We start from the raw sequence: 25,187 nt of genomic DNA on the forward strand, positions 1-25,187 counted from the left end.
TTTCTTGGAAGACACAAATTACCAAAACTGACACAGTAAGAAACAGAAAATTTGAATAGCTCGTATCTATTAAAGAAAATGAAATTTATTAAAAATCATTCCATATAAATTTTAAAAAATCTTCCCACAAACAAAACAAAACAAAAAATTGCTGGCCCAGATGGTTTCACTGGTGTATTCTGTTAAATTTTAAGGAAGAAATGACACCAGGATCATACATAAACACTTTTAGAAATGAAGGAGGGAAGGACTTCCCAACTCATTATATGAGGTCAGCATAACCTTAACACCAAAACCTGACAAAGACGTCAGAAAGAAAACTACAGACCAATATCCCTCATAAACACAGACAAATTCTTATTAAAGTCAGTTAATGTAATTTACCATATCAACAGAATAAAAAAGGATAAACATTTGACAAAATTAAACACCCATTCATAATAAAAAAACCTCAACAAGGTAAGGGAACTTTTATTCAAAAGTGAACTCCATACAATTAAAGGAATATATATATATAAAAAATTTCAACTAACATCATACTTAATGATGAAAGAGTTAATATTTTCTCTTTAAGACTGGGAACAAGGCAAAGATGTCTTCTTACCACATCTATTCAACATTATATTGGAGGCCATAGCCATTCAAATAAAGAAAAAGAAACAAAAGGCAAATAAACTGGAAAAGAATAAAAAACGTCTTTATTCACAAATGACAGGAAACAAGGTCAATGGTCAAAAATCAATTATATTTATATATTCTAGCAACAATTAGGGAATTAAAAAATTTACAATGGCATTAAAAACTTTTCAAGCTTAGGAATAAATTTAACAAGCTATGCTTAAAAATACATGCAGAAAATTTAAAAACTGCTTAGAAAATGTTTGAAAAACAAATAAATGTATATACCATGTTTATGGACTGGAAGATTCAATATTACTGAGAGGTTAATTCCACGAAGTGGATATATAGTTTCAATAAAATCCAAATCAAAACCCCACAGACTTTTTAACAGAAATTGCTAAGTTGATTCTAAAATTTAAATAGAAATGCATCTAGAATAGCCAAAATATTAAAAATAAAAATATGGAGGACTCACACAACCTGATTTCAAGACATATTAAAGCTACAATAATCAAGATAGTGTAGAACAGTCATCGCTTGGTATTTGAGGGGAAATACCAAAATCTGTGGATGCCCAAGTCCCCTATATAAAATGGTGTAGTATTTGCATATAACCCATGCATATCCTCCCATATACTTTAAATCATTTCTAGATTACTCCTAATACCCAATACCATATGAATGTCATGTAAATGACTTTTATAATGTATCGTTTAGGGAATAATGACAAGGGAAAAGTCTGTACAGGCAGCTCTCGGCATCCAGCCCAGCGTCTTTTAAAATGTCTACTGTTCACGAAATTCTGTGCAAGCTCAGCTTGGAGGGTGATCACTCTACATCCCCAAGTGTGGACGGGTCAGTCAAAGCCTACACCAACTCTGATGCTGACCAGGATCACTGAAACAGCCATCAAGACCAAAGTTGTGAATAAGGTCACTTCATCAACATTTTGACCAACCACAGCAATGAACAGAGACAGGATATTGCTTTCGCCTACCTCAGAAGGACCAAAACGGGAACTTATATCAGCACTGGAGTCAGCCTTGTCCAGCCACCTGGAGATGGGGATTCTGGGCCTATTGAAAACACCTGTTCAGTATGACGCTTTGGAGGCGAAAGCCTCTACAAAGGGGCTGGCGACAGATGACTCTCTCGTGGAGATCATCTGATCATGGACCAACCAGGAATTGCAGGAAATTAACAGTCTACAAGGAAAAGCACAAGACCGATCTGGAAAAGGACATTACTTTTGACACATCTGGTGACTTCCGCAAGTTGATGGTTGCGCTCGCAAAGGGTAAAAGAGCTGAAGATGGTTCTGCCATTGATTGTGAACTGATTGACCAAGATGCCTGGGATCTCAGTGATGCTAAAGTGAAGAGGAAAGAAACTGATGTTCCAAAATGGATCAGCATCATGACTGAGTGGAGTGTGTGTCACTTCCAGAAAGTATTTGAAAGGTACAAGAGCTACAGCCCTTATGACATGTTGGAGAGCATCAATAAGGAAGTCAAGGGAACCTGGAAATGCTTTCCTGATCCTGGTCCAGTGGATCCAGAACAAGCCCCTGTATTTTGCTGACCGACTGTATGATTCCATGGAAGGCAACGGGACTCGTGATAAGGTCCCAATCAGAATCGTATCATGGTTTCCCCGCAATGAGGTGGACATGTTGAAAATTAGGTCTGAATTCAAGAGAAAGTACAGCAAGTCCCTCTACTATTACATCCAGCAAGACACCTAGGGTGACTACCAGAAAGCACAGCTGTACCTGTGTGGTGGCGATGATGGACACCTGTGATGGCCCATGTGTCCAGGAGCAGTGCTCCAACGCTTTCAGCTATCAATTCTAGAAAATCAGCTTGCAACTACTAGCCCCCTCGTGCCCATCCCTGTGAAGATAATGTTACCGCAGCACTGTCCCCTGCCCCATCCTTATTTCATTTGCCTAATCATTGCCTGGCTTTCCCATCTAGTCTCTCCTTTTAGCCAAATAAATGAACATTTCAAGGAGTTGGAAGTGAAATCTGTGATGTGAAACACTTTGCCTCTTGTGTACTGTGTCGTAAACAGATGAATAAAGTGAATTTTTACTTTAGAAACAAACAAGAAAGTCCCTACCTGTTTAGTAGAGATGCAACCATTGCAGGCCTAACTACATAGTACACGTCAGCAACAATGTTAATTTTTTACCCCGAATATTTTCCACCTATGGTTGGTTGAATCTGTGGATGCGGAACTCGTGGATACCAAAGGCTGGAAGGCTGACTCTATTTGGTGTAAGGACGGACACCTTTCAAAATAAAGGACCTCTGCTTGTCCTCTGTGTCATGCACGAACCTGAAGTAGGAGTTGGTCAGTGCCTCAGCCACAGTCACCCTTTGCTCTGCATGCGACAGCAGTCTGTTCTCTAGGAGCTTCAGAAATAGATTTACACAGCCAATTGTTTCAGCCACTTGTACAGCCAGCTGATTTTTGACAAAGGTACCGATGTAATTCAATGGGGACAGAAAAGTCTTTTCAACAATGGTGCCAAAACAACTGAATAAAAAAGCATGGGGACATTTCATCTTTGTTATTACAAGCAAAATGAAGTTAATTGTTAAAAAAAAAAAAAGGCATGGGGAAAATAAGGAATCCCAAGTTTACTTCACAGCACAGAAGAATTAATTTAAGTTGGACCACAGACTCAAAGGTAAAAGCTAAAACTTACAAAGCCTCTAAAAGAATATCTTCACGATCATAGGATAAAGACTGATAGACAGGACTACATTCAAAAATTAGAAACTTATTTCATCAGTTACATAAATGTCTAACCACTATGCTGTACACCTGAAACTAATATAATATTGAATGTCAACTGTAATTGAAAAATTTTTTAAATGGTTTTTTAAAAAGTAGAAACTTCTCATCAAAACATACCATGAATAAATAGGCAAGGCATAGACTGTGAGAAAATATTCAGAACACATATCTGACAAAGGACACTGGTATCTAGAACTCAATACCGTTGAGTTCCACAACTTAGTAAGACAATGAAATTTGTTCAAATGGCGAAAAACTTAAACACATACATCACAAAAGAAAATATCTGAATAGCCAATCAGCACATGAATAAGTATCAACACATGCTCACAAAAAAGCTTTACATGAGTATAAGAACATTCGTAGCAACTTCATTTATAAAAATGAAAATAGCTCAGGTATCCATCAAAAGAAGGATGGAAAATAAACTACATTTATTCAATGGAATATACTATATGAAAATAAACTACTGATACAGCAGCATAGATGAATCTCATAAACATACCGCGCGATAGGCCAAAAAAATGTGATTCTATTACATGAAATTCTAGAAAAGGCAAAACTAATCTATGGCAGTAAGCTGATCATGTTTGATTCACTGGAGGTGGTGAAACTGGCTAGGAAGGAGACCAAGAGAACTTCCTTGGGTAATGAAAGTGTTCTATAGCTTGATTAGTGTGGTGGTTACACGGTGTACAAATTTATCAAAAAATCACTGGCTTATGCAATTAATATCTATATAATTCACTGTATACAAATTTCATTTCAATAAAAATATAAAAGTATGGAGTTAACATTTTAGGTGAAAAAGTGCTAATGATTTGTCCAGCTAATAAAAATATTAGGTTGGTGCAAAAGTAAATGTGTTTGTGTTTTTTGCAATTATTTTTAACCTTTTAAACCACAATTACTTTTGCACCAACTTAACATTATGCTATTTTTCTGGGGGGAAAAAGTCATGGCAGGAGGAAAACTAATTTGTTTTCCTCCAAAATTCCTTCTCCCCTCAGAAATGAGTATAACACACTCACGAGAACATTAGAAGGATTCAGGAAATCTACTGTAGGTTTGTGGGAGTTTCTAGAGTAAGGCTATATACAGGCTTTTATTTTCTGGACACTCTATCTGTAAAATAGGCATAGGATCTTCTTTATCTCCCAGGGAAGTCACATAAATTAGAAAACTAAAACTTGTCCCAGTCCTTAGATCACTTTGGGATAAAAAGGCCAAAAAATTCAGCATTTTACATTCAATATTTTACCACTGTAAGACTCCTTCCAGGCTAAAATTAAACTAGTGAGTGTAATAGCCACAGGCAAGACGAGCTCTGTCCCCATGCAACGTTTGAAAAGGTAGCTTCACTGCTGAACCAGAGGCAGAGAGTTTTGCGTTGGAGTATTTTAATATGTTTTTATATTGCATATAAAACACATAAGCATAAACCAGTAAGATGCCTTGCTGAAAACTACCTTCTTTGTGAAAGCAGGCTGTAATTCTGAACAAGTTTTCAATTTTCACACTGCTGCTAGGGTAAAACATTTTAAAGAGTTTAATTTTTTACAATGGATTCAATGACATAGGATTATCTAACAAAGTAATGGCTAATCAATAGAAGGTTTAGTTGTCAGGTGAAACATATAACACACTAAAAGGGATTGATTGCCAGACTTCTCCTTATTTACTAGAAGGTATATATTTAAAATGACACAAACTTGTTACCAGGCTGCATTCTTTTAACCTTGCAAAAAGCTGCTTAAGAAATCTGTTCATCAGCCCTATAGCAAAACAAGATATACTATAATGAAAATGGCTAGTGATGGGGGTAGGGGGTGGGGAGGGAGGAGACGGGACCTTCAGATATATGGTAACATCAAATCAAGTCCCCAGCTAGAATATGGGATAGAGAAAGCAAACTACAAAGCGACATCTAGGAAAGCTGGAACTGGGCTTTAAAAATGTCACACAGATCTACCGAATCTCATTCAATAGATGCAAAGCTGTATCTGATCTCATTCCATGTTGCTCTTAGGGCAGATTTTTTAAGGACTCATACAACTGGGCACAATAGGCTCCCCCCCACCTAATTTTATTTTCTTTTTTTAAATGGTACATCCAGATTTAGCACTGAACAAAAAATGAATTGGGCCCATATGGACTTCGACCAGCATATAAGCTGTTTCCTCTATAATTTATTCACAACATCTCAAGTCTCTATATGAAAATATACTTTTTATGGTCATTGCAACCCAGGAGTTCAATAATATTTTTTCTAAGTCAGTGATTACACAATTTATCAAAGAATGATTACACTGAAATAAAAATAAAACAAAACACCAACCCCCTATATAGTCTTACTTCCTCAAAGTAATTTTAAGAAAGCTGGTTATTAAATTGCTTCTTTTTGAAGAAGGGTTTTTGTAGCTAGACACAAATTGCTAAACCATGTTTTTAGAAAAAGTTATTAGACTCTGAAGGATTCAGCCGAGGTGGGAAGTTAAATAAACAAATCACTTCATCAGACTTGGAAAGATCACTTTTGTCTTACTTAAGAGACCTACATTAATTACCTTTAAGGTCTTTTCCATGAACTGTTTAAAATAAATACAATTTATTTATTTATTTCAAATGAGGTGCTTCATCCAAAGTATTAAATAATGTCTACAAATGCAAAAGCATTTTTATAAATAGGTAATTAAAACAGATGACTAAAATTAAGTCAAGCTGCAAAACATTACCCAGGATGCACTGTGATTTTTTTTTTTTTTTAATAAACAGCTCAGGCAATTTTTTTCCATCCAAAGCCCAAAGCACTTCAGGAAAAAAAAAAGAGAGGTAGGAAGTTTCATAGGGGGGAAAAGCACACATATATAATGAAATAATGCCAAACCCCAAACTAAAGTATTTACAAGATAGTCCCTTAAGCATAGTTTGTCATATTGCAATTACACCTTACCTACTGCCAAGTCAAAGTGCTTACTATTGCCACTAGGGGGAGAAATGTCTCAACACAAAGCAACAACAGCTAGAGAATGGATTTTCTTGAGCAATTATCAGAACAAAGCTCCCTTGGCTGTGTGTACCTTCTAATTACTCAATACAATTAAAATGACTAACCTAAAACAAATAGGAAAAAAAAACCCTGCTTGCCTGATATCAGGGACTTCATTAAACCTTTCCCCCTCATCAATCAAATCAGAAGAAGGGAATGCCATCATATATAAACACTGCAGAGCTATTAAAGGAAGTAAATCAGTGAGTTTGTTTGTTTTTAAAGAAAGAAAAGAAGTGACTTCTTGAAGAAAGAAATGTGGTATTTACCCATCTGGATGTTGCTTGAAAACAAATTGTCCTCTAAAGAGCAGAAATACAGTATGTTTTCTCTCAGTTCACTGGCTTACGAATGACTTTTTGTTGTTGTTTTGTTAATACACACTATAATGTCATTTTCTGTGTCAGTGATGTGCTTTTTCCTCCTACTCATCCAACTGTATAAAGGAGCTATGCCAATCACATCCATGCTTATACTGGGCTGTTTTCACTTTAAGTTCTTTACCACAGTTTTTTGTAGATCTATGCAAAAGTAATGTTTAGAACAACATAGGAATGGGGGAAGGGGCATGGTAGGCAAGGGAAAAAGCTACTTACTCCTTTTAAAGACTTATGTAGTTCCTCTATAAGGCCCAGTCATTAACAGAAGATGACCACAGAGCCATTTTTCTTTCAGCTGACAATTGTGACATTTTTCCAGCAGCGCACAAGGTGTTGAAAACCTGGCAGCTGTTACCTCCTGGGATGAAGATACTTTTTTATCCTCCCTTGACAGTTTAACTCAGTGGGTCAGCACCTTTAAAGACTGCAAAGTATCCTTGAAGAGGATGGAAGCTTGAATTACTGCTCCCTCCCTAATCAATGTAAACCCTCACTGCAGGTGAAACCTCCATCTATAGAGGTGCATGGGGGAGGAAAATGTGCCGCCCTGAGCCAGATGGTTTTTATCTTGTTTTTAAAGAATAAAGGAACAAGCTAACAAGGGAGACAGCTACTTTGTTAGCTTCTTGGCCTCTCTCATGGCTCTGCATCCCCAGGGTTCCAGCTACACAAGAGAAAGAATACAGAAAAACATAAACACTTAAAGAAATATAACTAGAGGGCTGGCATCATGCTGCTTTCAAAGCGTTGAGAGAGGTCTACTCAATGCTTTATTTATCACTACCCACGTTCTCAAGGATGGTAAGTGGACACATACACAAAGAGAATGGGGGATGGGGAAAGGATTAGACAGAGGTCACAATTTACTCAATTACAGAGAAAGGCAGGGCTGACAGATCCTATTAGCACCAATGTGAAGCAAAGAAGGAGTTGCATGTTGTAAGGCTACATTTTTAAAAAGTAATGAGTACTTTCATGTGTCCTCCCAGGCCTTTGCCCTTGTTTGCAGATATGAATAAAGGCCATAAAAACAGCTGCTATGGTTTCCTTGGCTTCACATTTTAGGAATAAAAGTAGAAAGAAAAATTGTAGCTACTTTGTACATCCTTTAAATAAAAGTTGACTTCTTAAAGCCAAGAGGTGAGATTATTCTGAAACTCAGAAAATTAAAAGAATACACTGCTTTTCACCCCCTTAACCTCCCAATTCTCTTGCCTTCTGATATTGGAAATGAAATGGAAAAGCAGGTACACATAATGACCGGGTGATGCGGGGAGTGGTGTCCCCTGACTTTCTCCTTCAATATTTTCTTTTTCTGCTAATGTCTTTGTCAGGTTTTGGAATTACAGTTATAGTGGCTTCATAATATAAGTCAGAAAGTGAGTGTTCTTTTCTTCTCTATTTTCTGAAAGATTCTTATAAGATTGGTGTTACTTATTCCTTAAATGTTTGATAGAATTCACCAGTGAAACCATATGGGCCTTTTGATAATTAATTCAATTTCTTTCATAGTCATAGATAGGGTTATTCAAACTTTGTTTCACTTTGTGTTGCTTTCGGTGAATTGTATTTTTCAAGGAATTTGTCCATTTCATCTACATTGTCAAATTTTTGGTTTAAAGTTGTTTTTAATATTCCATTATCCTTTTAATGTCTGTAAGAACTGTAGTGATAACCCTTCTTTCAGCTCCTCCAATAACTAAATAACTCTCCAAGTTAACACAATGGTCATATTCTATCAACAATGGTAAAACTGTACTTTAGAATAACACGTAAACTATAAAATTAGTTCAAAACATTACTAAACTTGTTAGAATATAACTGAGCATCTTAAGATCAATGGAGAAAGAGTTCCTGAAATCCCATTAGAAATATCTACAAAATAACTCTTGAATTAAGACATTGGCCTGCACGATACAAATCCTACTTACATCGACACTAGGTAAAAGGCAGCACTGACACCTTTTTATCTACAGAACTTTATTAAAGTGGGGAAGAAACAAGCCCATGGCACTTCATTATTGTCATATGCAATAGAGAAAAGGGAGTTTAAACAGCTTACATAATATGTCCTACATTTGAAAAATCAGCAGTGGGGTAATCAAGTTCAGGGCAGTCCTGGACAGCTGCCCTGTGACCCGCTTCCATTGACCCCCGCTATTCATCACTCTTCCCCAAGATTGAGAGGGCAAGCTCCTAGGGAGTGACCACCACAATAGACAGACACAAGCCAAGAGTAATCTGGTTCGAGCAAAAAACCAGATGGCACTGCAATAAATTTACAAATCTGCATTCATGGGGCTGTTAAAACACCCAGAAGCTAAAAGGCTCTGAGAGCCCCAGGAGGATCTCCTACTTCCCTCTTTCTAAAGGCCATTTCTCTTTCCAAGAACATTGAGTTCATGCTCTTCACAAAGAGAATGGAGATAAAACCCTTTACAAAGAAAGGAGGGGGGAAAGCCTCATGACCTAATTAATCTCCAGAGCTTGGATCTCAACACTGACAGATATCCGAAAAATCATTTTGGAGCACTAGGAGGAAAACAAAAACAAAAACAAAAATGGTTAAATTAAAGTGGAGGGGGTGAAGCGAACCTGCTAAAAAGCAGTGAAAAAAAAACAAAACATTAAATTTCTTTCAAATACTGCATACAACAGATCTTGCAAGTAGAAAATGATTCAATAATGTATGCATTTATTTTTAAAATGAATCAGATTAGTCCCATGTGTGACCTGCTGGTCCATCTGTATGTGCTGGACTTAATAGGCACGATTCTCTCTCTTGCTTCAGTTTGAAGTATGAGAGAGATAAATTTAGTTTAATTTTCAACAGATCAGCCTATCCATTTTCCAAATGGACCATCTGGATCAGCCTATTAAAATTAATTTATAACTTTGCAGAGTGAAAATTCGTTTGTTAGCTTAAATAAAGTTGCCAAAACTTTTTGTGGTGTCATTGTTTTCTGACAGTTGTTTCTACACGGTGGGCAGAGTGCTTCCACCTCCAAATTTATCTTATTCAATATTGTTCTATTTATTTACATTTACAGACCAGGTGTTTATCTCCAAATAGTTAAAGTTGTAACTGCACAATATCAATTATTGATCATTTAGTTTTTTTGCAGAGCTTCCCGAACTGATTCAATTGTACTTACAATTGTTTTCATAAAAACTGAAAAAGTAAAAACAAACAAAAACAAACAAACAAACAAAAAACTGAAAAAGTGTTCATCCAATAACATACAGTAAATAAAAAATGAGTGTGTCACAGTTTCAAGTACTTTACCCCTAAATTAAGACTGTATACAAACGAGTTAGAGGCAGAAGTAGAAACACTTTGGCAACACTGAGATCTGGGTTTTAAATCACTGACTAGCTAAATAAGCCATCTAACCTTTCTGAGCCTCCATTTTCTTCATCTATAAATTGGAAATCATATCGAGCAACTTTACAGGTTACTGAGAGGACTAAATGAAGTAGTAAGTATCAGGTTCATGGTGGGTGCTCAACAAATATTAGAGCTCCTTTTCTTAGAATAATGCCATAAATGCAAGTAAATTACAATTATTTTTTCTACTGCTGGTATTTATCCTATCCAATTTTTATATTAAAAATGAATAGGTGGTATACCTATTCTCTGGCAACAAGAACTTGTTTTTGTTGCCAGTGGGAGATGGAAGATGTTAGATTGTTACAGGAAGTGAGAAGAGCCCATTTTTTGATGAAATGTTTTTGGACATTTTAATTTTAAAAAGAAAGCACCATGGAATTGAACTTTCAAAGTAAAATGTGTTATCTTTGGAAAGTGTGGGGACAGTGGTGAGTAAAAAAAATTTTGTTAAGTTGTTCATCAATAACGGCCTTTACTTCTAGAAAAAGCAAACAGATATTGCTCAGACTAAAAGGAGCTAACTTCCCTGTAGGCAGATCCCTTTTGATTATTAATTTTTTAAGTGTGTCGAGAATCTTAAAAGGAAAATAAGGTTTAAAGTCAATTATTCTACTATCTGCACTTAAGAAGCATTTCAAGTTACTTTTCCTAAACATGAAACCTTTTATTTGATTTTGTTTTTAATACACATAAGCAATTGACTGTCCCATACTTGTATACCTAGAATATTTTGAAATGATTGGGGGGAAAAACGTTACCTGATTGAAATTGATGGCTATAGCCAGACCAATTTTAGAGTACTCTTAATTTAAGATCCTGTGCTTAATGAATGGCAAATTGAGGGTTTCCTGTCTTTTGTTTTGTTGTTGGTAGCCTTTTATTTTAAGTAAGACTGAATTTCATACCTGTCTAAGTGAATTCTTCTCTGGTATTATCTTCCTAGGGGGTTCGCCATTATTACAGTCTTCTCTCTCTGAGGAATTCTGTGAAAGAAAGTAAGCTTTAATTCAGTTCTCATTATCTTCAATCTTATTCTGTGGGAGTAAACTGAATTACATTTCTAATTCTGTAAGCTAGAATACCATGTATATTTATGCATTTATTCATTTGAAGATTTATATACATACAGACATACACTTATGTAAAGGAAAACATATGCCTATGTATATAAATAAATGTATGTGTCTATAGGGATCTATGTGGGAAGCATTTCGTCCATGTTTAAGCACTACCCAGCAGATCATATTCATTATTAGTCTGGCTTATTGCTCTTTGAAGATGCAGGTTGACACTGGACACGAGAAAGCTCCAGTCTACACTTAGCTGATAACTTAACTATGATTATTACTTTTGCTTGTTAATAATTAGTTTTAAATGACAGTAAATGTTTGGTCAGTACAAGTTCTCAAAGTCTGGATCCTAAAAAAATAGTTCTTTCTCTTCCTCTTCTCAGATTAGCTTTTCTTTTCTTTATTGAAAAAGCATAGTACTGAGCTCAAAACAGCATTCAGTCCGTGGTTCAGGATTAGGGTCCATTCTTGCCACTATCACCTCAAACAGCTGCTAGAAGACCCTAAAAATGTCAATGAGATTTTTAAATACTTAAGAGGGAAAAGAACAGTCCAACTGAAAGCAAGTTCAGAGTTCTAAATATCAACAGAGCAAAAAGGCAATCACAGAATGGAAGAAATTATTTGCAAATTATATATCTGATAAAGGATTAACATCCAGAATATATAGAGAAATTGTAAAACTCAACAAAAAAATAAGCAACCCAATTCAAAAACGGGCAAATGACTTGAACTGACATTTCCCTAAAATAGCCAGAAAGAACATGAAAAGATGTTCAACATCACTAACCAGTTTGGAAATGCAAATCAAAACGACAAGGAAATACCACCTCACATTCATTAAGAAGGCTACTATCAAACAAACAAATAAAAAAACCCAGAAAATAATAGGTATTGGCAAGAGTGCTGAGAAATTGGAACTCTTATGCACCATTGGTGGGAATGTAAAATGGTACATTTTTGGAAGTGTGCCGCTATGGAAAAAAGTATGGTGGTTTCTCAAAAATTTAAAAATAGAATTACCACGCGATCCAACAATTCCAGTTCTGGGTATATACCCAAAAAAACAGAAAGAGTCTTGAAGAAATATTTGTTCATCCGTGTTTATAGCAGTATCAACAATAGCTAAAACATGGAAGCAATCCAAGTATCCATTGATGGATGAGGGATAAGCAAAATGTGGTATATATACTCATACACAATGGAATAGTATTCAGCCTTAAAAGGAGGGGGTCCTGACACATACTACAACGTGGATGAGGACGTTGTGCTCAGTGAAATAAGCCAGTCACAAAAAGATAAATACTGTATGATTAGACTTATATGAGACACTTAGAATAGTAAAAATCAGAGACAGAAAATAGAACGGTGGTTGCCAGGGACTGGGAGAAGGGTGAATGGGGAGTTAGTCGTTAATGGGTATAGAGTTTCAGTTTTATAAGATGAAAAAGTTCTGGAGATGGATGGGGGTGGTGGTTGTAAAACATTATGAATGTGTTTAACACCAGTGAACTGTACACTTATGCACGGTAAATTTTGTTATGTATATTTTACCACAATAAAAAATAATTGAAAAAAATCTGGTAATCATGTATATCATTATCTGCAAGGCAAAATATAGGAAATCCAAATACAAATTATTTGGGTTCTATTTTCCACAACTATATTTGTAATGTTAGTATTTAACAATGTACAGTTGATATTACATTACATATATTCATCACATTCTAACTGGGGAGTTATTTGATTTTTAGACTGAGAAATTCTTTTCTACACATGAGTTTATCTGAAAATTTGTATACAGGTATGAAATCATTAGTACAGTATAGGGTCATAACTGTGTTTTAAATTTGGATTAGTTATACTTTTTTGGTATGTATCAAATATTATATTTTAAAGATATTAAAGGATAAATAGTATTTTATATATATATATATATAGTCATTTTAAGGCCCTTGCACCTCTGTAGCTAGCATCTGTGGGCTTCGTGTGTCTCCTTTACTTGGCCTGACAATACTGTTCCTTTGTAAACGGCTGGAACTAAGGTGTTCCTTTTGGGCAAAAATCGCTTATGAAATTTAACTTGATATTTTACATTTGTGATGATCACTTTAAGGTAAAGGTCCCTAAAATTAAGACAAAGAAAACACATGCTATAGTACAAGCAAGGGACAGAGGCTCAGTAACTTAAGAGTTCGGTTTTTCTCCCCGTTTTGAAAAGAAGTAATGTAGACTACCTACAAAAAAATGAGGGAGAGATATAGTTGAGTTAATGAGTATAAAGCATTACAAATAAGGAAACTAGCAATGTATGCCATTATAAAATATCAAAGGAGGGCAAAGGTCAATTTGTATAAAGACACAACTCTTTATTGCACTTCACAGGTATTGCATTTTTCATAAACATAGGATGAGTAGTAACTATCTAGCCCATACCCACAATTTTCTTCCTCCTGACCCTCTATTTTCTTTGATTTACATAGATGGGGAATGACTGAGGGGGTATTATGACAATGTTTAAGGTATGAAAGGAGAAGGAAAATTCTCCTGCCTGACAGCAGAACATAATGCTGAAGAGGAGCTCCTTTCCCTTCTCCACCCCATCAGAGCAAAGGATATATACATATACATAAGGAAAAAAACAAATATTGTTACAGCTAGTTCTTTTTAGATAGATTAACCCAAGGTTTCTTACTCTGGACCACCATGAGAAAGGAAAGCAATACAAAAAAATCAACTCTGTTGTTATATAAAATAGAGGTAGCAACATTAAAAAGTCATGATATCAGGAGCAAGAAGTAAGGTACCCACCCTCCCAATAGTGAAGAGGAGAGCCAGGAAGCCAGTGAATAAGAGATGAATAGCTCTAAGTCTTGAGGGTAGAGATATACATGAAATAGCCATGTATACCTAAGTGGTCACCTCAGTGGTTCTCAAAGCCTGTGCACTCTTCAGCACCTCCCAGGAGAGCTCAGCAGCACAGCGATTCCTTGTATCTTTATCTATGATGCATCTCAATAAGCAATGTTCACAACTGCCCTGGGTCATCAAGCTAAATTATGTCCAATAAATTCCATTTAAGGGTAACTAATTGATGCAAGCAAGACTGTCACACAAATTAGCAGGAGAAAGACGAGTAACAGGATAGTTACATAATGTCAAAATATTTCTCCATAAGATACTTAATAATTACAAAAGGAAAAACAGTAACCTTACAGTGGAGCGATCTGGCAGACACCAATTTAACATTATGTGCCTCTTGATAGGATATACTGAGAAGAACACATTATTACCTCTGAGGTAACGTTGCCTGAAACACATAACCTCAATCTGATCATGAGAAAACATCAGACTAAACCAAATTGAGGGACATCTATAAAATTACTATTCTGTACTAAACAAAAAATGTCAAGGTCATGAAACACAAAGAAAGACTAAGAACTGTTTCAGGTTAAAGGAAACTAAATAGACATAAAACTGAATACAATTTGGATCTGAGATTATTTGGAGGGCTGAAACAAAATTCATAGTCAACTCCTCTATACTGAAAATCTGAGCCTAGCAGGATGAGTAGTAACTATCTAGCCTATATCCACAATTTTCTTCCTCCTGACCCTCTGTTTTATTTGATGTTGATAGGTAACTGCTGAGTGGGTATTATGACATAATGGTATAGAGGACATTATTGGAACTGGAAAAATTTGAATAAGGTCTAGAGATGAGCTAAGGACATTGTATCAATATTAATTTCCTGATTGTTTCCTCACTTTCAAAATTTACATACAGAAAAATGCACACTTTCTTGGTGTATATATAGTTCTATGAGTTTTGACAAAAGCATAGTTGTGTAACTACTACCACAATCAAGATGTAAAGCAGTTCCATCACTCCCCAAATTTCCTGGCACTGCCCCTTTATAGTCAACCCCTTTCCCGAATGATCACTGATTTATTTTTTTTGTCTTTTCCAAAATGTCATAAAATGGAATCATATAGTATATAATTTTATTTGAGATTCATTTGTGTTGCTGCAAATAACAGTTCTTTTTATAGCCAAGTAGTATCACTGTATGAATGTAACACAGTTTGTTTATACATTCAATTTCCTGATATTGATCATTTGTACTGTGATTATTTAAAAGAACGTCCTTGTTTTTAGGAAACATAACAATGAAACATTAAGGGTAAAGGGTCATTATGTCTGTAACTTTCAACCAGTTCAGAAAAATAGTAAGAAAATGGATGTGAGTATATACATATGTGTATGTATAGAGATAAAGCAAATGTGGTAACATGTTAACATGTGGAGAATCTGTGTGAAAAAGTATAAGGGGATTCTTTGTACTATTCTTCCAACTTTTCTATAAATCTGAAGTATGTCAAAATAAAAATTAACAACTAAAATAGACAAAACAGAAGGAAATATGTTAAGAAATAGAAAATTAGAAGTCAGATAACTGAAGAATAAATTTCGGGGGGAAAATTCCATCAAATATAAAAGTTATATTCTACCACTTAACCCTGAGCCAACTAGAAAAACCTGACTGTTCAGAAATCATTCACAACACTCAGATGGAAAGTTTCGTTATAGTAAATTACTTGCAGAATGTGTTTGGAGTGAAAATACTGTATAAATAGTAGCATTATATTAAAATATTTCTGAAAAAGATACTATAGAACTTATTACCTTTTATATTAGCTCAAATGTTTATCTCGGCCTGCACGTAACTAGTGTATAATTAAAAGGGGCAGAATAAAAGCCTCACTGACAACTTTGAACTTAACTTCAAACTGAAAGCATTTGGTTGTAACTCCTGCAAGACATCGTAATAGAGGTTTGGGTAGGAAAAAGGCAGTAAAGTGAAACACTGCTAAAACTCATGCATTAGAGCTCAAGAATGTCTTTTGGATAAAATGTTTCCAGAAGAAACCTGGGGGTAAATAAAAAAGAAAAAGGGAGCACATCAAAAAGTATTCATATGATAAACTGTCTCAAAATCAAGGTATCCAAATTTAAAGAACTTTTACCATTCTCACCTATTCTAGGCCAGCTCTTACCCTCCAAACTTTTCTTTCCATTCTTCACTTAAATCCTCAGTCTATTATTTACTCCCCCACCTCTACTGCCTCTAATCTAGTCTAGACCACCAACACCTCTTACCCATTCTGTACAATATTGTCAGAATCATCGTTCTTAAAAGACGTTACTCGCATGCTCAAAAACTTTTTACAGCTTCACCTACAGGACAGGTCGAAACTTCTTAGTATGGCATCTACAATATGCCAGCTTACCTTTTCATCAAACTCTCTTGTACCATTTATATGACATTATTTATTATTCTCCAAAATAAGAAAAACATGCCTGTGCTTTTGCTAATTCTATTCCCTCAACATGTAATTGCCTTCTTTCCTGATCTCAGCTACTAAAATCCTGATTTCAAGAGTCAACTAACATGATACCTTCTCTAAGAAGCCTATGCTTATCTCCTGCCCCCAACTGAGATTAATTACTCTGAATTAGCGTTTCATTTCTATTTGGGCACTTATTCTTCATATTCTATCTTTCTATGTTATATCTCTATGTAAATGAGCTTCCTACCCCCACCTTACACTGTAAGTTCCTTCAGGGACGGGCCAGTTTCTTTTTCATCCTCATTTTCCAGTGTCTCAGCACAAAGATTGAGAACATAATGTGAGTTTTAAAATGTTTGTTGGATTAAATACTATTGCCAGCTTAATCTTTCTTAAACATCACCACGATCATGGTGGTCTTTTTTTCCTCAAAACTTTTAGTGGCTCTTTGTTTCTATGAAATCAAATATGAAGTTCTAGGCCTGGTTTTCAAGACCTTTCAGAATTTTCTGCTGTATTACATCAAGTTATTTCCCTCAACATATATTTTCTGCCCTAGTTAATTAAGCAAGTCTCTTCATAGTCTCACAAACATGTGATATGATCTTGAAATTTTCAGGCTGGAAGAACCTTTAATTCTAGTCTAGTTCACTACAATTACAAATGCAAGAAAATTAATATATTCAAGTCCTACCAATTCTTAAAGTGAGTTTCAACTATCATCTTCTCTAATAAACTACAACTACTCCATTTTACTCTACTGGAAATTCCTTAACATTTTTATCTTGGTCCACACAATTTGGCACTTAGTTAGATAATGTTTGCATGTTATTCTCAACTACCCAATAAGATTAAAAGCTTACTGGGCAAAATCTTTGTGGCTCCCTCTACCTCCCAACACATTAGATAATAAGAGTATACAGACAATAAGGGCTTAATAAATAATTGAATTCCTATACCCACAATGTCCAGTAAGCTTTAAAAATTATTTTCAGAGCACAGAAACTTCAAAATGATCACCCAACTACAGCCCTACCACCTCACCACTTACAATGGCAGCATGAGCATTTAGAGTGTGAGTTAGCAAGCTCCTGCTCTAAATACATCAAGTTTTTTGCAAATAATTTTATTGAAATGTAGCCACTCCCATTCATTTACCTTTTGTCTATGGCTGCCTTCACACTACAATGGAATAGTCATGACAGAGATCCTATGGCCCACAAAGCCTCAAATGTTTAGTATCTGGTCCTTTACAGATAAAATTTGCTGACCCTTGATTATGAAGGAAGTTATTCTGTGGATAAGCAAAGCATTCCTAACTTTTCAGAGGTTTTTGGTGTCTAAAACAAGAAGTAGAGAGGTTTTGAAAGTAGCACACAGCAGTTTCATGGCTGGGGCAATATTCTCCATGACCTAGTAAGTAGCTTATTTACTGTTTTCAGTTATCTATTGGAACACACACTCCTGATGACACGGATAATTAAGAGTTGATTATATAATCAAATGAAAAACTAAACTAATTTACACAGTGATGAAAAGTCAAGCCACTCATAATGACTTATAATAATCTTTGAGTAAGCATCTTGCTCAAGGTTGGATGGTGTAACACAGCCTGAGCCTGTTTGAATAGACATCTGTTATAACTAAAATATCCAACTCCCAAACTAGAAGTAACACTTCCACCTATGCCACATTCTTCACTGGGAGAATTCAGAGGACTCTGTAACCAGGAAAATTATATCATCTTATCAAGGCAGATAAATTGTGGTGAATTATAACTCTAATTTTAAACACATTTTAAAAAGGAATCATTTGTTCATCATTATATAGAATGATAACCCACGAGGAAAAAAATCTTGAGACCAATTTCTAATAGCTAGTTGCAAACATCACACAGCAATTGGTAAATTAGTAATTGAATGAACATTTTTCCCTTTAACTTATATTAGTTGGAGCTAATTATGACGTCAAAATATACATGATTTGAAATTTTCAAAAATAGAAACAATTATTTTTCTACAAGGTTAAAAGGTAACTTAGCTACATAGATAAAAATCATTCAAACTCTTCAACGAAAGGTAACAAAACTGTGTGTGTGTGTATGTGTGTGTGTGTCCGTCCGTTCATTCCTTTAAACAAATTTTAATTAATCTTTCTAGGATACAGTAGGGAAAACTTAAGTTCAGAAGCTGACTGAATAATTCTACTCAAGAACCAGTTTTAGGGAGGACCTCAAGTGTCCTCAAAAGATAATATTTGGGGGCGTGTTTTCATGCACACTGCTTCTCCAGCATGTTTATCATTTGACATACTCTATTAAACCACAACCATTTCAAAGCCTCCCTATACTGCTAAACTTCAACAAGATCCACCAGTGAAAGCTTTTAAGAAGTGATATTTTCTAGTAATATACCAATTCAAGCACAGTGCTAGGAACCAGATATAATGGAAAACACTCTCTGGGACAACCAAACACACAGGACTTCCATTAGTACTGTCTTACTCCCTATGACAGAATTTGAAAAAATGCCAAGTAGGGTTTTCCCCCTGCTACACTGTCGGACACTAATTATAAAATACTACAGATGTGGCCTTTCTCAAAATGCAAAAGGATTGTGTATGTTTGCAAAGAACAACTATTTTTTATGCTTCCAAATTCTTAATCCTGTTTGGAGCTGTCAGTGGGGGTTAATGGAAGCCTTGGATAGGAGAATTCCAATCTGGTTGGCAGATGGATAGGTTGGTTATAGCTGCATAACTATGTCTTGCCTGCAGGCACAATTCAGAACACTGTTAAAGCAATATAAAGTCTCTGTCAAGCTGAACCATTTGGATCAGTAGCAAGGAGAAATAATAATAAAAAAGAAGTTCATTTCTGGGCCTTGTGCATTTATGCTAGTATGCAGAAACTGATTAATTGCCATAGTGTGCTGGTCTTCTATACCTCAGATTTCTACTTCTGGAGTAGATTTTGCATGCTAATATAATCATTCTCCCTCTTGAGACATTAGCAAATAATCAAATGAAAAACAGGATCATAATTTACTGAGATTCGAGCAATTCTCTATGCAAATTTGACTTGTTATTGCTGCTGCCTCGTTAATCTGAATGCCTTTGACAAACTCCTTTGATTTATGAACTCGTGACAACTCCAATGTGTATATATTTTGCTAGATTGACATTATCATTAAGAGTGGGTGGACTGAGCTCACATGAATGGCTGATTTTATTCGCTGGTGTCTGCTGCTCAACAGCTGAGCATCTCCTCCTCACAAAGCCCCTGAGCGTCAGGCTCTTCCCATCTTCCCATCCATTCATCATCTCGATGTTAATTGGCCCAGGCTTTAAGCAAATTTTCAACACGATTTAAAGGCACGATGACACTGATTACTGACCCTCTGCCATACGGTGCCTATTGATTAACCTGACAGAGATGATGAGCTTGAGGGAAACTAGGTGTGTGGGGACCTCAGGGGGAAAAATATATTGTCTATGCCGGCAAACACTTGTCATTACCTCACAAGCCAGAATTTGCACAGCACACATTCTTAAAACACACTACTGCTTTAACACCTACAGCTAACACAGTAAGTGCTTTCTGTATTCAGAGATATTACAGATATGTCATGTCAAAGCACATGACACATTCAGTATTTAGAAGAACTCCCCAGATAGATGGCTGCCTTTCAACCAATTATGCTTGTGCTGGCTGATGTATGTATTTCAGGTTAAATTCAAAGAAAGAGCTGGGTGGCCTGGTAGTGTTGTATCATATCAAAAAAGAATTAGAAAAAGGAAAACAAACTAGGTTCTTAAAAATAGAGGAAGGAAGAAAGGAATAAGTAAAATTGTCTACTGCCATCCCACCAGTACGATATTAAGCTGCCATTCTATTAGGTTAGTGCAAAAGTAATTGTAGTTTAAAAGGGTAAAAATAATTGCAAAAATTGCAATTACTTTTGTACCAACCTAGTATCATTATTAAAATAAGAGGTACTCTTAAAAAGGAAGAAAGCAAAAACCTGATTTTACAAATTATATTTTCTGTTCTTTAAATACTGCTACCTGATTCCAACGGTCAAACTATTCCTGGCACAGAAATGACCAATAACTGAATATTTTAAGATAAAGCTAAGTAATATTTAAGTCTAACAAACATACCCCTTAAATTCTTGCTTGCCATTTGCAACAACTGCTGTCCAAACTGCTCTACCTAGGGAAATTGCACAGATATTTGAAGTTAAGCTTTATGAGAAAACTAAATGCTTTCTTATTTGAGAAAAAATATGAAAGTTCAAAATTAATAGTTACTGAGCACACACATTAGTAACAAACAAAAATCTGCTTTAAGATATTGCTAGATCTGCAAATTTACACGAGCAAAGTCACACAGCACACTACCAGGGATCAGACAAAAACCATCGTTAGATAGGCACGGTTCTTACTTAAAACAAAGCTAACAAAATATGCTCCCTCTGGCCACACATCACCTTGTTTACTTACGAGTCCTGGGGGGACAGCCAATATACAATTTTAAACACGGAGATTTTGGAGCAGCACTAACAGTTATTTCAAAGCTAAAATAATAGAAAACTGAACAACAGCCCGGCTCTAGTCCCTATTACAGTGACATGGGCTGTTAATGTAAGAGATCTAATGTTTTTCAAGTCAAACAGCATTGGTGCCTGTTACACTGGAACATGTAGCTTACTCCCTAAAAGCCTGCCTCCTGCTCTTGTAAGATAAACAAGCTCAACTAAGCACTGAGATACTCCGATAAGGAGGACAGAAGAGACGAACTGCACCAGAGAGTGACAAGACAAGGGCATGAAGGATCAGCATGGCTTTTGTTAACTTTCAAGTTATAGAATATCATCATAATACAGCATTTTAATATTTTGCCATTGAAAGTACAGCTATAGAAGAAGGACAAATTTCTACCAATAAATATGGGGACAAAAAAGGTAAAACCGTTATCTCGTTTTTGTGAATAGGAGAGATATTACACAGCTGTCTGAACACATTCAGCTTTGTGACTTCTTAATCAAAGCTTTGAACATCAACTTAGCAATGACTATGAGTATATAAAAGAAGTTTGTAATTATGTTAATATGCTCCACATCAAAAGTAATAGTCCATTTAAACTAAAGGTTTTTTGACTCTAAAGGTTTAATTTAAAAACAAACAAAAAAACTTCATACCTTACCCTTTCAAGTAGATTTTTTTACATTTTATTCTGCTTAACATCCCAATACAGTCATCAAACCACATCTATTTATAACAATGTGGCTTAATATTTTTAAAATCCCAATTGGCTTGCAAAGGGGGCATTTATATACTACTATAGGTTATTTTTCTCGACACAAGATGACTATCATTCATTCATTCATGAAAAAAATGAGTTTCAAGCATATGTTTTCTATGTTTAAAACACAATGACAATGTACAAAGTAGTTAAACAAGCTCAGCAAAATGAATAAAAACTCATCAGGGGGATGTGGGATAGAAAGACGTACATTATTAAAAAAACAAGCTCACATCATGTTAGCAAAAGCATAAGTAGCTTAATTTATCTCTTTTACCTTTAAATCTACATAAATCTTAAAGAATTTTTTTTTTCCTTTTCGAGATATAACCTAACAATTACGTGTTTAGGACAGCTCCTTTCATGCCACAATTTTCTTTACTGCCATATTTACATATTTCATCCAGAGATCCTCTGCATATAGTTTTATGTGAACTAAGAGGCAAACATTTGCTTCTACTAATAAGGACATCTGGTTATTTTTGTAACTCAAAGACATCTGCATTCTGTAGATCTTCTTGATTTCTCAAAATGGGACTGAGAACTACAGAACCCTTAGGACTTACGCCAAAATTCTTTCTCTCTGAAAAATAATTATGTCTGTCATCCTTGTTCCTGATTTTTTTTCTGCTAAATGACTTTCATAACCTTGGATATCTTCCATGCTTTGGAGTTCCCATTTTATTACAATTCAACAATATTGTGAAATAAATTTGAAGCTCTGGTAAGTTGATAAACTGTTAATATCCTCAAATGTCTACCCATTTTGGAATGAAAATAAAATCATCCCAAGTAAATAAGTGAATTTCTGAAAACCATATTGTGCTAGGTTTAGATTTGTGTATAGGTGTATATTCCTATTATGAACAATCCCTGATTTAATCACTCTCTTTTTGCTTTATTATTAAGAAATTATTTATGTTCTACACCTGAAACAAATATAATACTGCATGTCAACTGTAATTGAAAACCAATTTTTTAATCTTTTCAAAAAAGTTTTAAAAAATTATTTTTCCGTGGAGTAATTATCCTGTGGACTTTTCCACTAATTACACCATCTTAATAAATTCTCAGGTCCTTAAAATTACAAATACCATCTCTTCTCACTGATTTATACAGACTTGTTTCCTAAGAGTGAAAAACATGGTCCAACATAGATCTTGAAGGGTATCCCTTAAAGAATAGCAACTTATCAATAAGAAATCAAACATCACACTTGGCTTTATATCTTGTTTTCCTCTTAAAATTTCAAGTACGCTAACTATACTCCTCAGTCAGGATACTTGAATTTAAGCTATTAACTTTTGTTTTTACTATAAATTCTGCTTTCTTGTTTTCTGCTCATTGCCACTATAGAAATTAAAAAAAAAAAAAAAAAAAAACTATAGTGAGGGAAAATATGTTTTTAAACAGAAAACAGCTGATATAATTCACACTGACTGCATTCTCATAGGTCTCTAAGTAGCCAGACACCAAGGTAGTATTGGCATCAAGGATGTAGAATTTAAGTGAGAAGGCTTCTATTTCTGAAGGGTCAAAGGGTATAACACCATTCATGTCTTCAATTTTTCATTTGTTAATATTACCAAACAACAAAATAAAAATAAAACCAAAACAGATTAATCTGGAGTGCTACCTGGAGTAGTTTAATAAATTTATTTGGTAAGATGGGCTAATTTTACTGCCCCAGGGATAGACAACCTTATAGATTTGTTTTTTTAAAAAATAATGCTCTTTGATGTGTAAGTAATAAATTTAAAAAGACTATTCTTTTTCTCCAATAGATTTTTTTCTATAACAATGCAATGCAAATGGTTTCTACTTAAAGGATGTTTGTGTGTTATTCTAACAAAATTATTTCTCTTAAGCTTATGGTCTTAAATTATTAGAATGCTAGAGAATGGCTATATACCTTAAATCTTCCATTTTGCTAAGTATGCAGAATTTTGTTTGTACATTTCTGACAAATCCTATAAGCAGTTTTGATTATGGTGTCTTCACTTTCCCCACTATAACTGTTCTTAATCTAAAGAATCACCAGAAATCTACATTATTTTTTCTAGGATTACTTAGTAAGTCACTATAAGTATAAAAAGTAAATTTTACTACCATTTAGAAGGAGTAGAGTTTTCTTTGGAAATACTAATGATCCTTTGTTGATTAAATAAAAAAGTGAGAAACATTAATCCAAATGTTCTCAATTTTAAAGTGGCCTTTCTATTTAATTAAGTACTTTATCATGATAAATTAATTAAAGCTTAGCCGATTTTAATTTGGCTAATTTTAATCAATACTGCTATTAATATCATCAATAGCATTTTGTGTTATGAAATGAAAAAAAATCGCTTCACTAACTTCAGAATTTGGTAATGGGTGACTGGCTTGACAGACATCAAACATTAGTTTTAATACCATAATATTTGTTCTTGTAGTACAGAACCTGTGACTACCATAATAGCCAACTTTGGTACTAAAGTTTGTTTTGCCACAAGTCCCTCTTGTGTAAACCAATGTACCGCTTGCTCCTGCAGACAATGAAGAAACAGTTGACTTCAAAACGGGTTGCCTATCACTGACTACTGTACAAAGGGCATTCGGGGTAGTGGTCAGTAAAGAAAGCATAGCCATTTCTAAATGCCAGTAGTTCCCAGCATCTCCTTTCCTTCTGAGTGGAATGAAGTCTGCAAATACTGACTGGTGGGTCATTCGACCCAAGAGGGCCTGGAAAGGTTTCAGGAATAACAGAGGTCATGTAATTGCCAAAAGAGCATTAGCCACTCAATCATAATGGATAATTAAATGACCTACATGATTCCTGAAATAGCTGCTCTATATTTGGTCTATTACTTGCGTCCCTCAAGATAAGCTACTCGTCTGGTCTGCCTTGACCCGCAAAAGTCCAACCTGAGCCTGAAAACTAGCTGCAAGCTTCGATTGCTTTGTAAACCACCCCATCCCACCCCCGCCCCCCAAGTAGTCATGCCCCAGACTATGCTTTCAAGAGGACACATAAAAAAATCAATCTTGTATCCTTCTCCCTATTGTGCTCTCTGGAATACAAATGACTAAAGCAAAGAAAAAAATTAGTAAATTCCTGGTTTAGATCTTTGGGGGATAGAAGGAAAAAACATAAGAACTACAAAGAAGGAAAATCATGATAAAATTTTTAAATTTTTGCTCAATATGCCTCCAAAGAATTTTATGTTTGATTATAA

At 35.1% G+C, this 25,187-nt stretch overlaps 1 protein-coding gene and 1 pseudogene across 14 annotated transcripts in view; one reads left to right on the plus strand and one right to left on the minus strand.

Moving 5' to 3' along the window:
* The window catches only part of BTRC (beta-transducin repeat containing E3 ubiquitin protein ligase), a 167,016-nt gene that overhangs the window by 67,067 nt on the left and 74,762 nt on the right, over nucleotides 1–25,187 (minus strand). For 6 of the 14 annotated variants that reach the window (XM_019724949.2, XM_019724946.2, XM_074339158.1 and 3 more), the window contains one exon: nucleotides 11,152–11,229. The exons of 6 other annotated variants lie outside the window; for them this stretch is intronic. In XM_019724949.2, coding sequence (XP_019580508.1) covers nucleotides 11,152–11,229 — 78 coding nt within the window. Of the gene's footprint in view, nucleotides 1–11,151; nucleotides 11,230–21,157; nucleotides 21,316–25,187 lie in introns of those variants that run through there. 2 more of the 14 variants (XM_074339161.1, XM_074339162.1) reach the window with 2 other exon arrangements.
* On the plus strand, nucleotides 1,403–2,422 carry LOC109443856 (annexin A2; annotated as a pseudogene).

This window comes from Rhinolophus sinicus, linkage group LG07 (genome assembly GCF_036562045.2).
Source record: "Rhinolophus sinicus isolate RSC01 linkage group LG07, ASM3656204v1, whole genome shotgun sequence".
Classification (NCBI taxonomy): domain Eukaryota; kingdom Metazoa; phylum Chordata; class Mammalia; order Chiroptera; family Rhinolophidae; genus Rhinolophus; species Rhinolophus sinicus.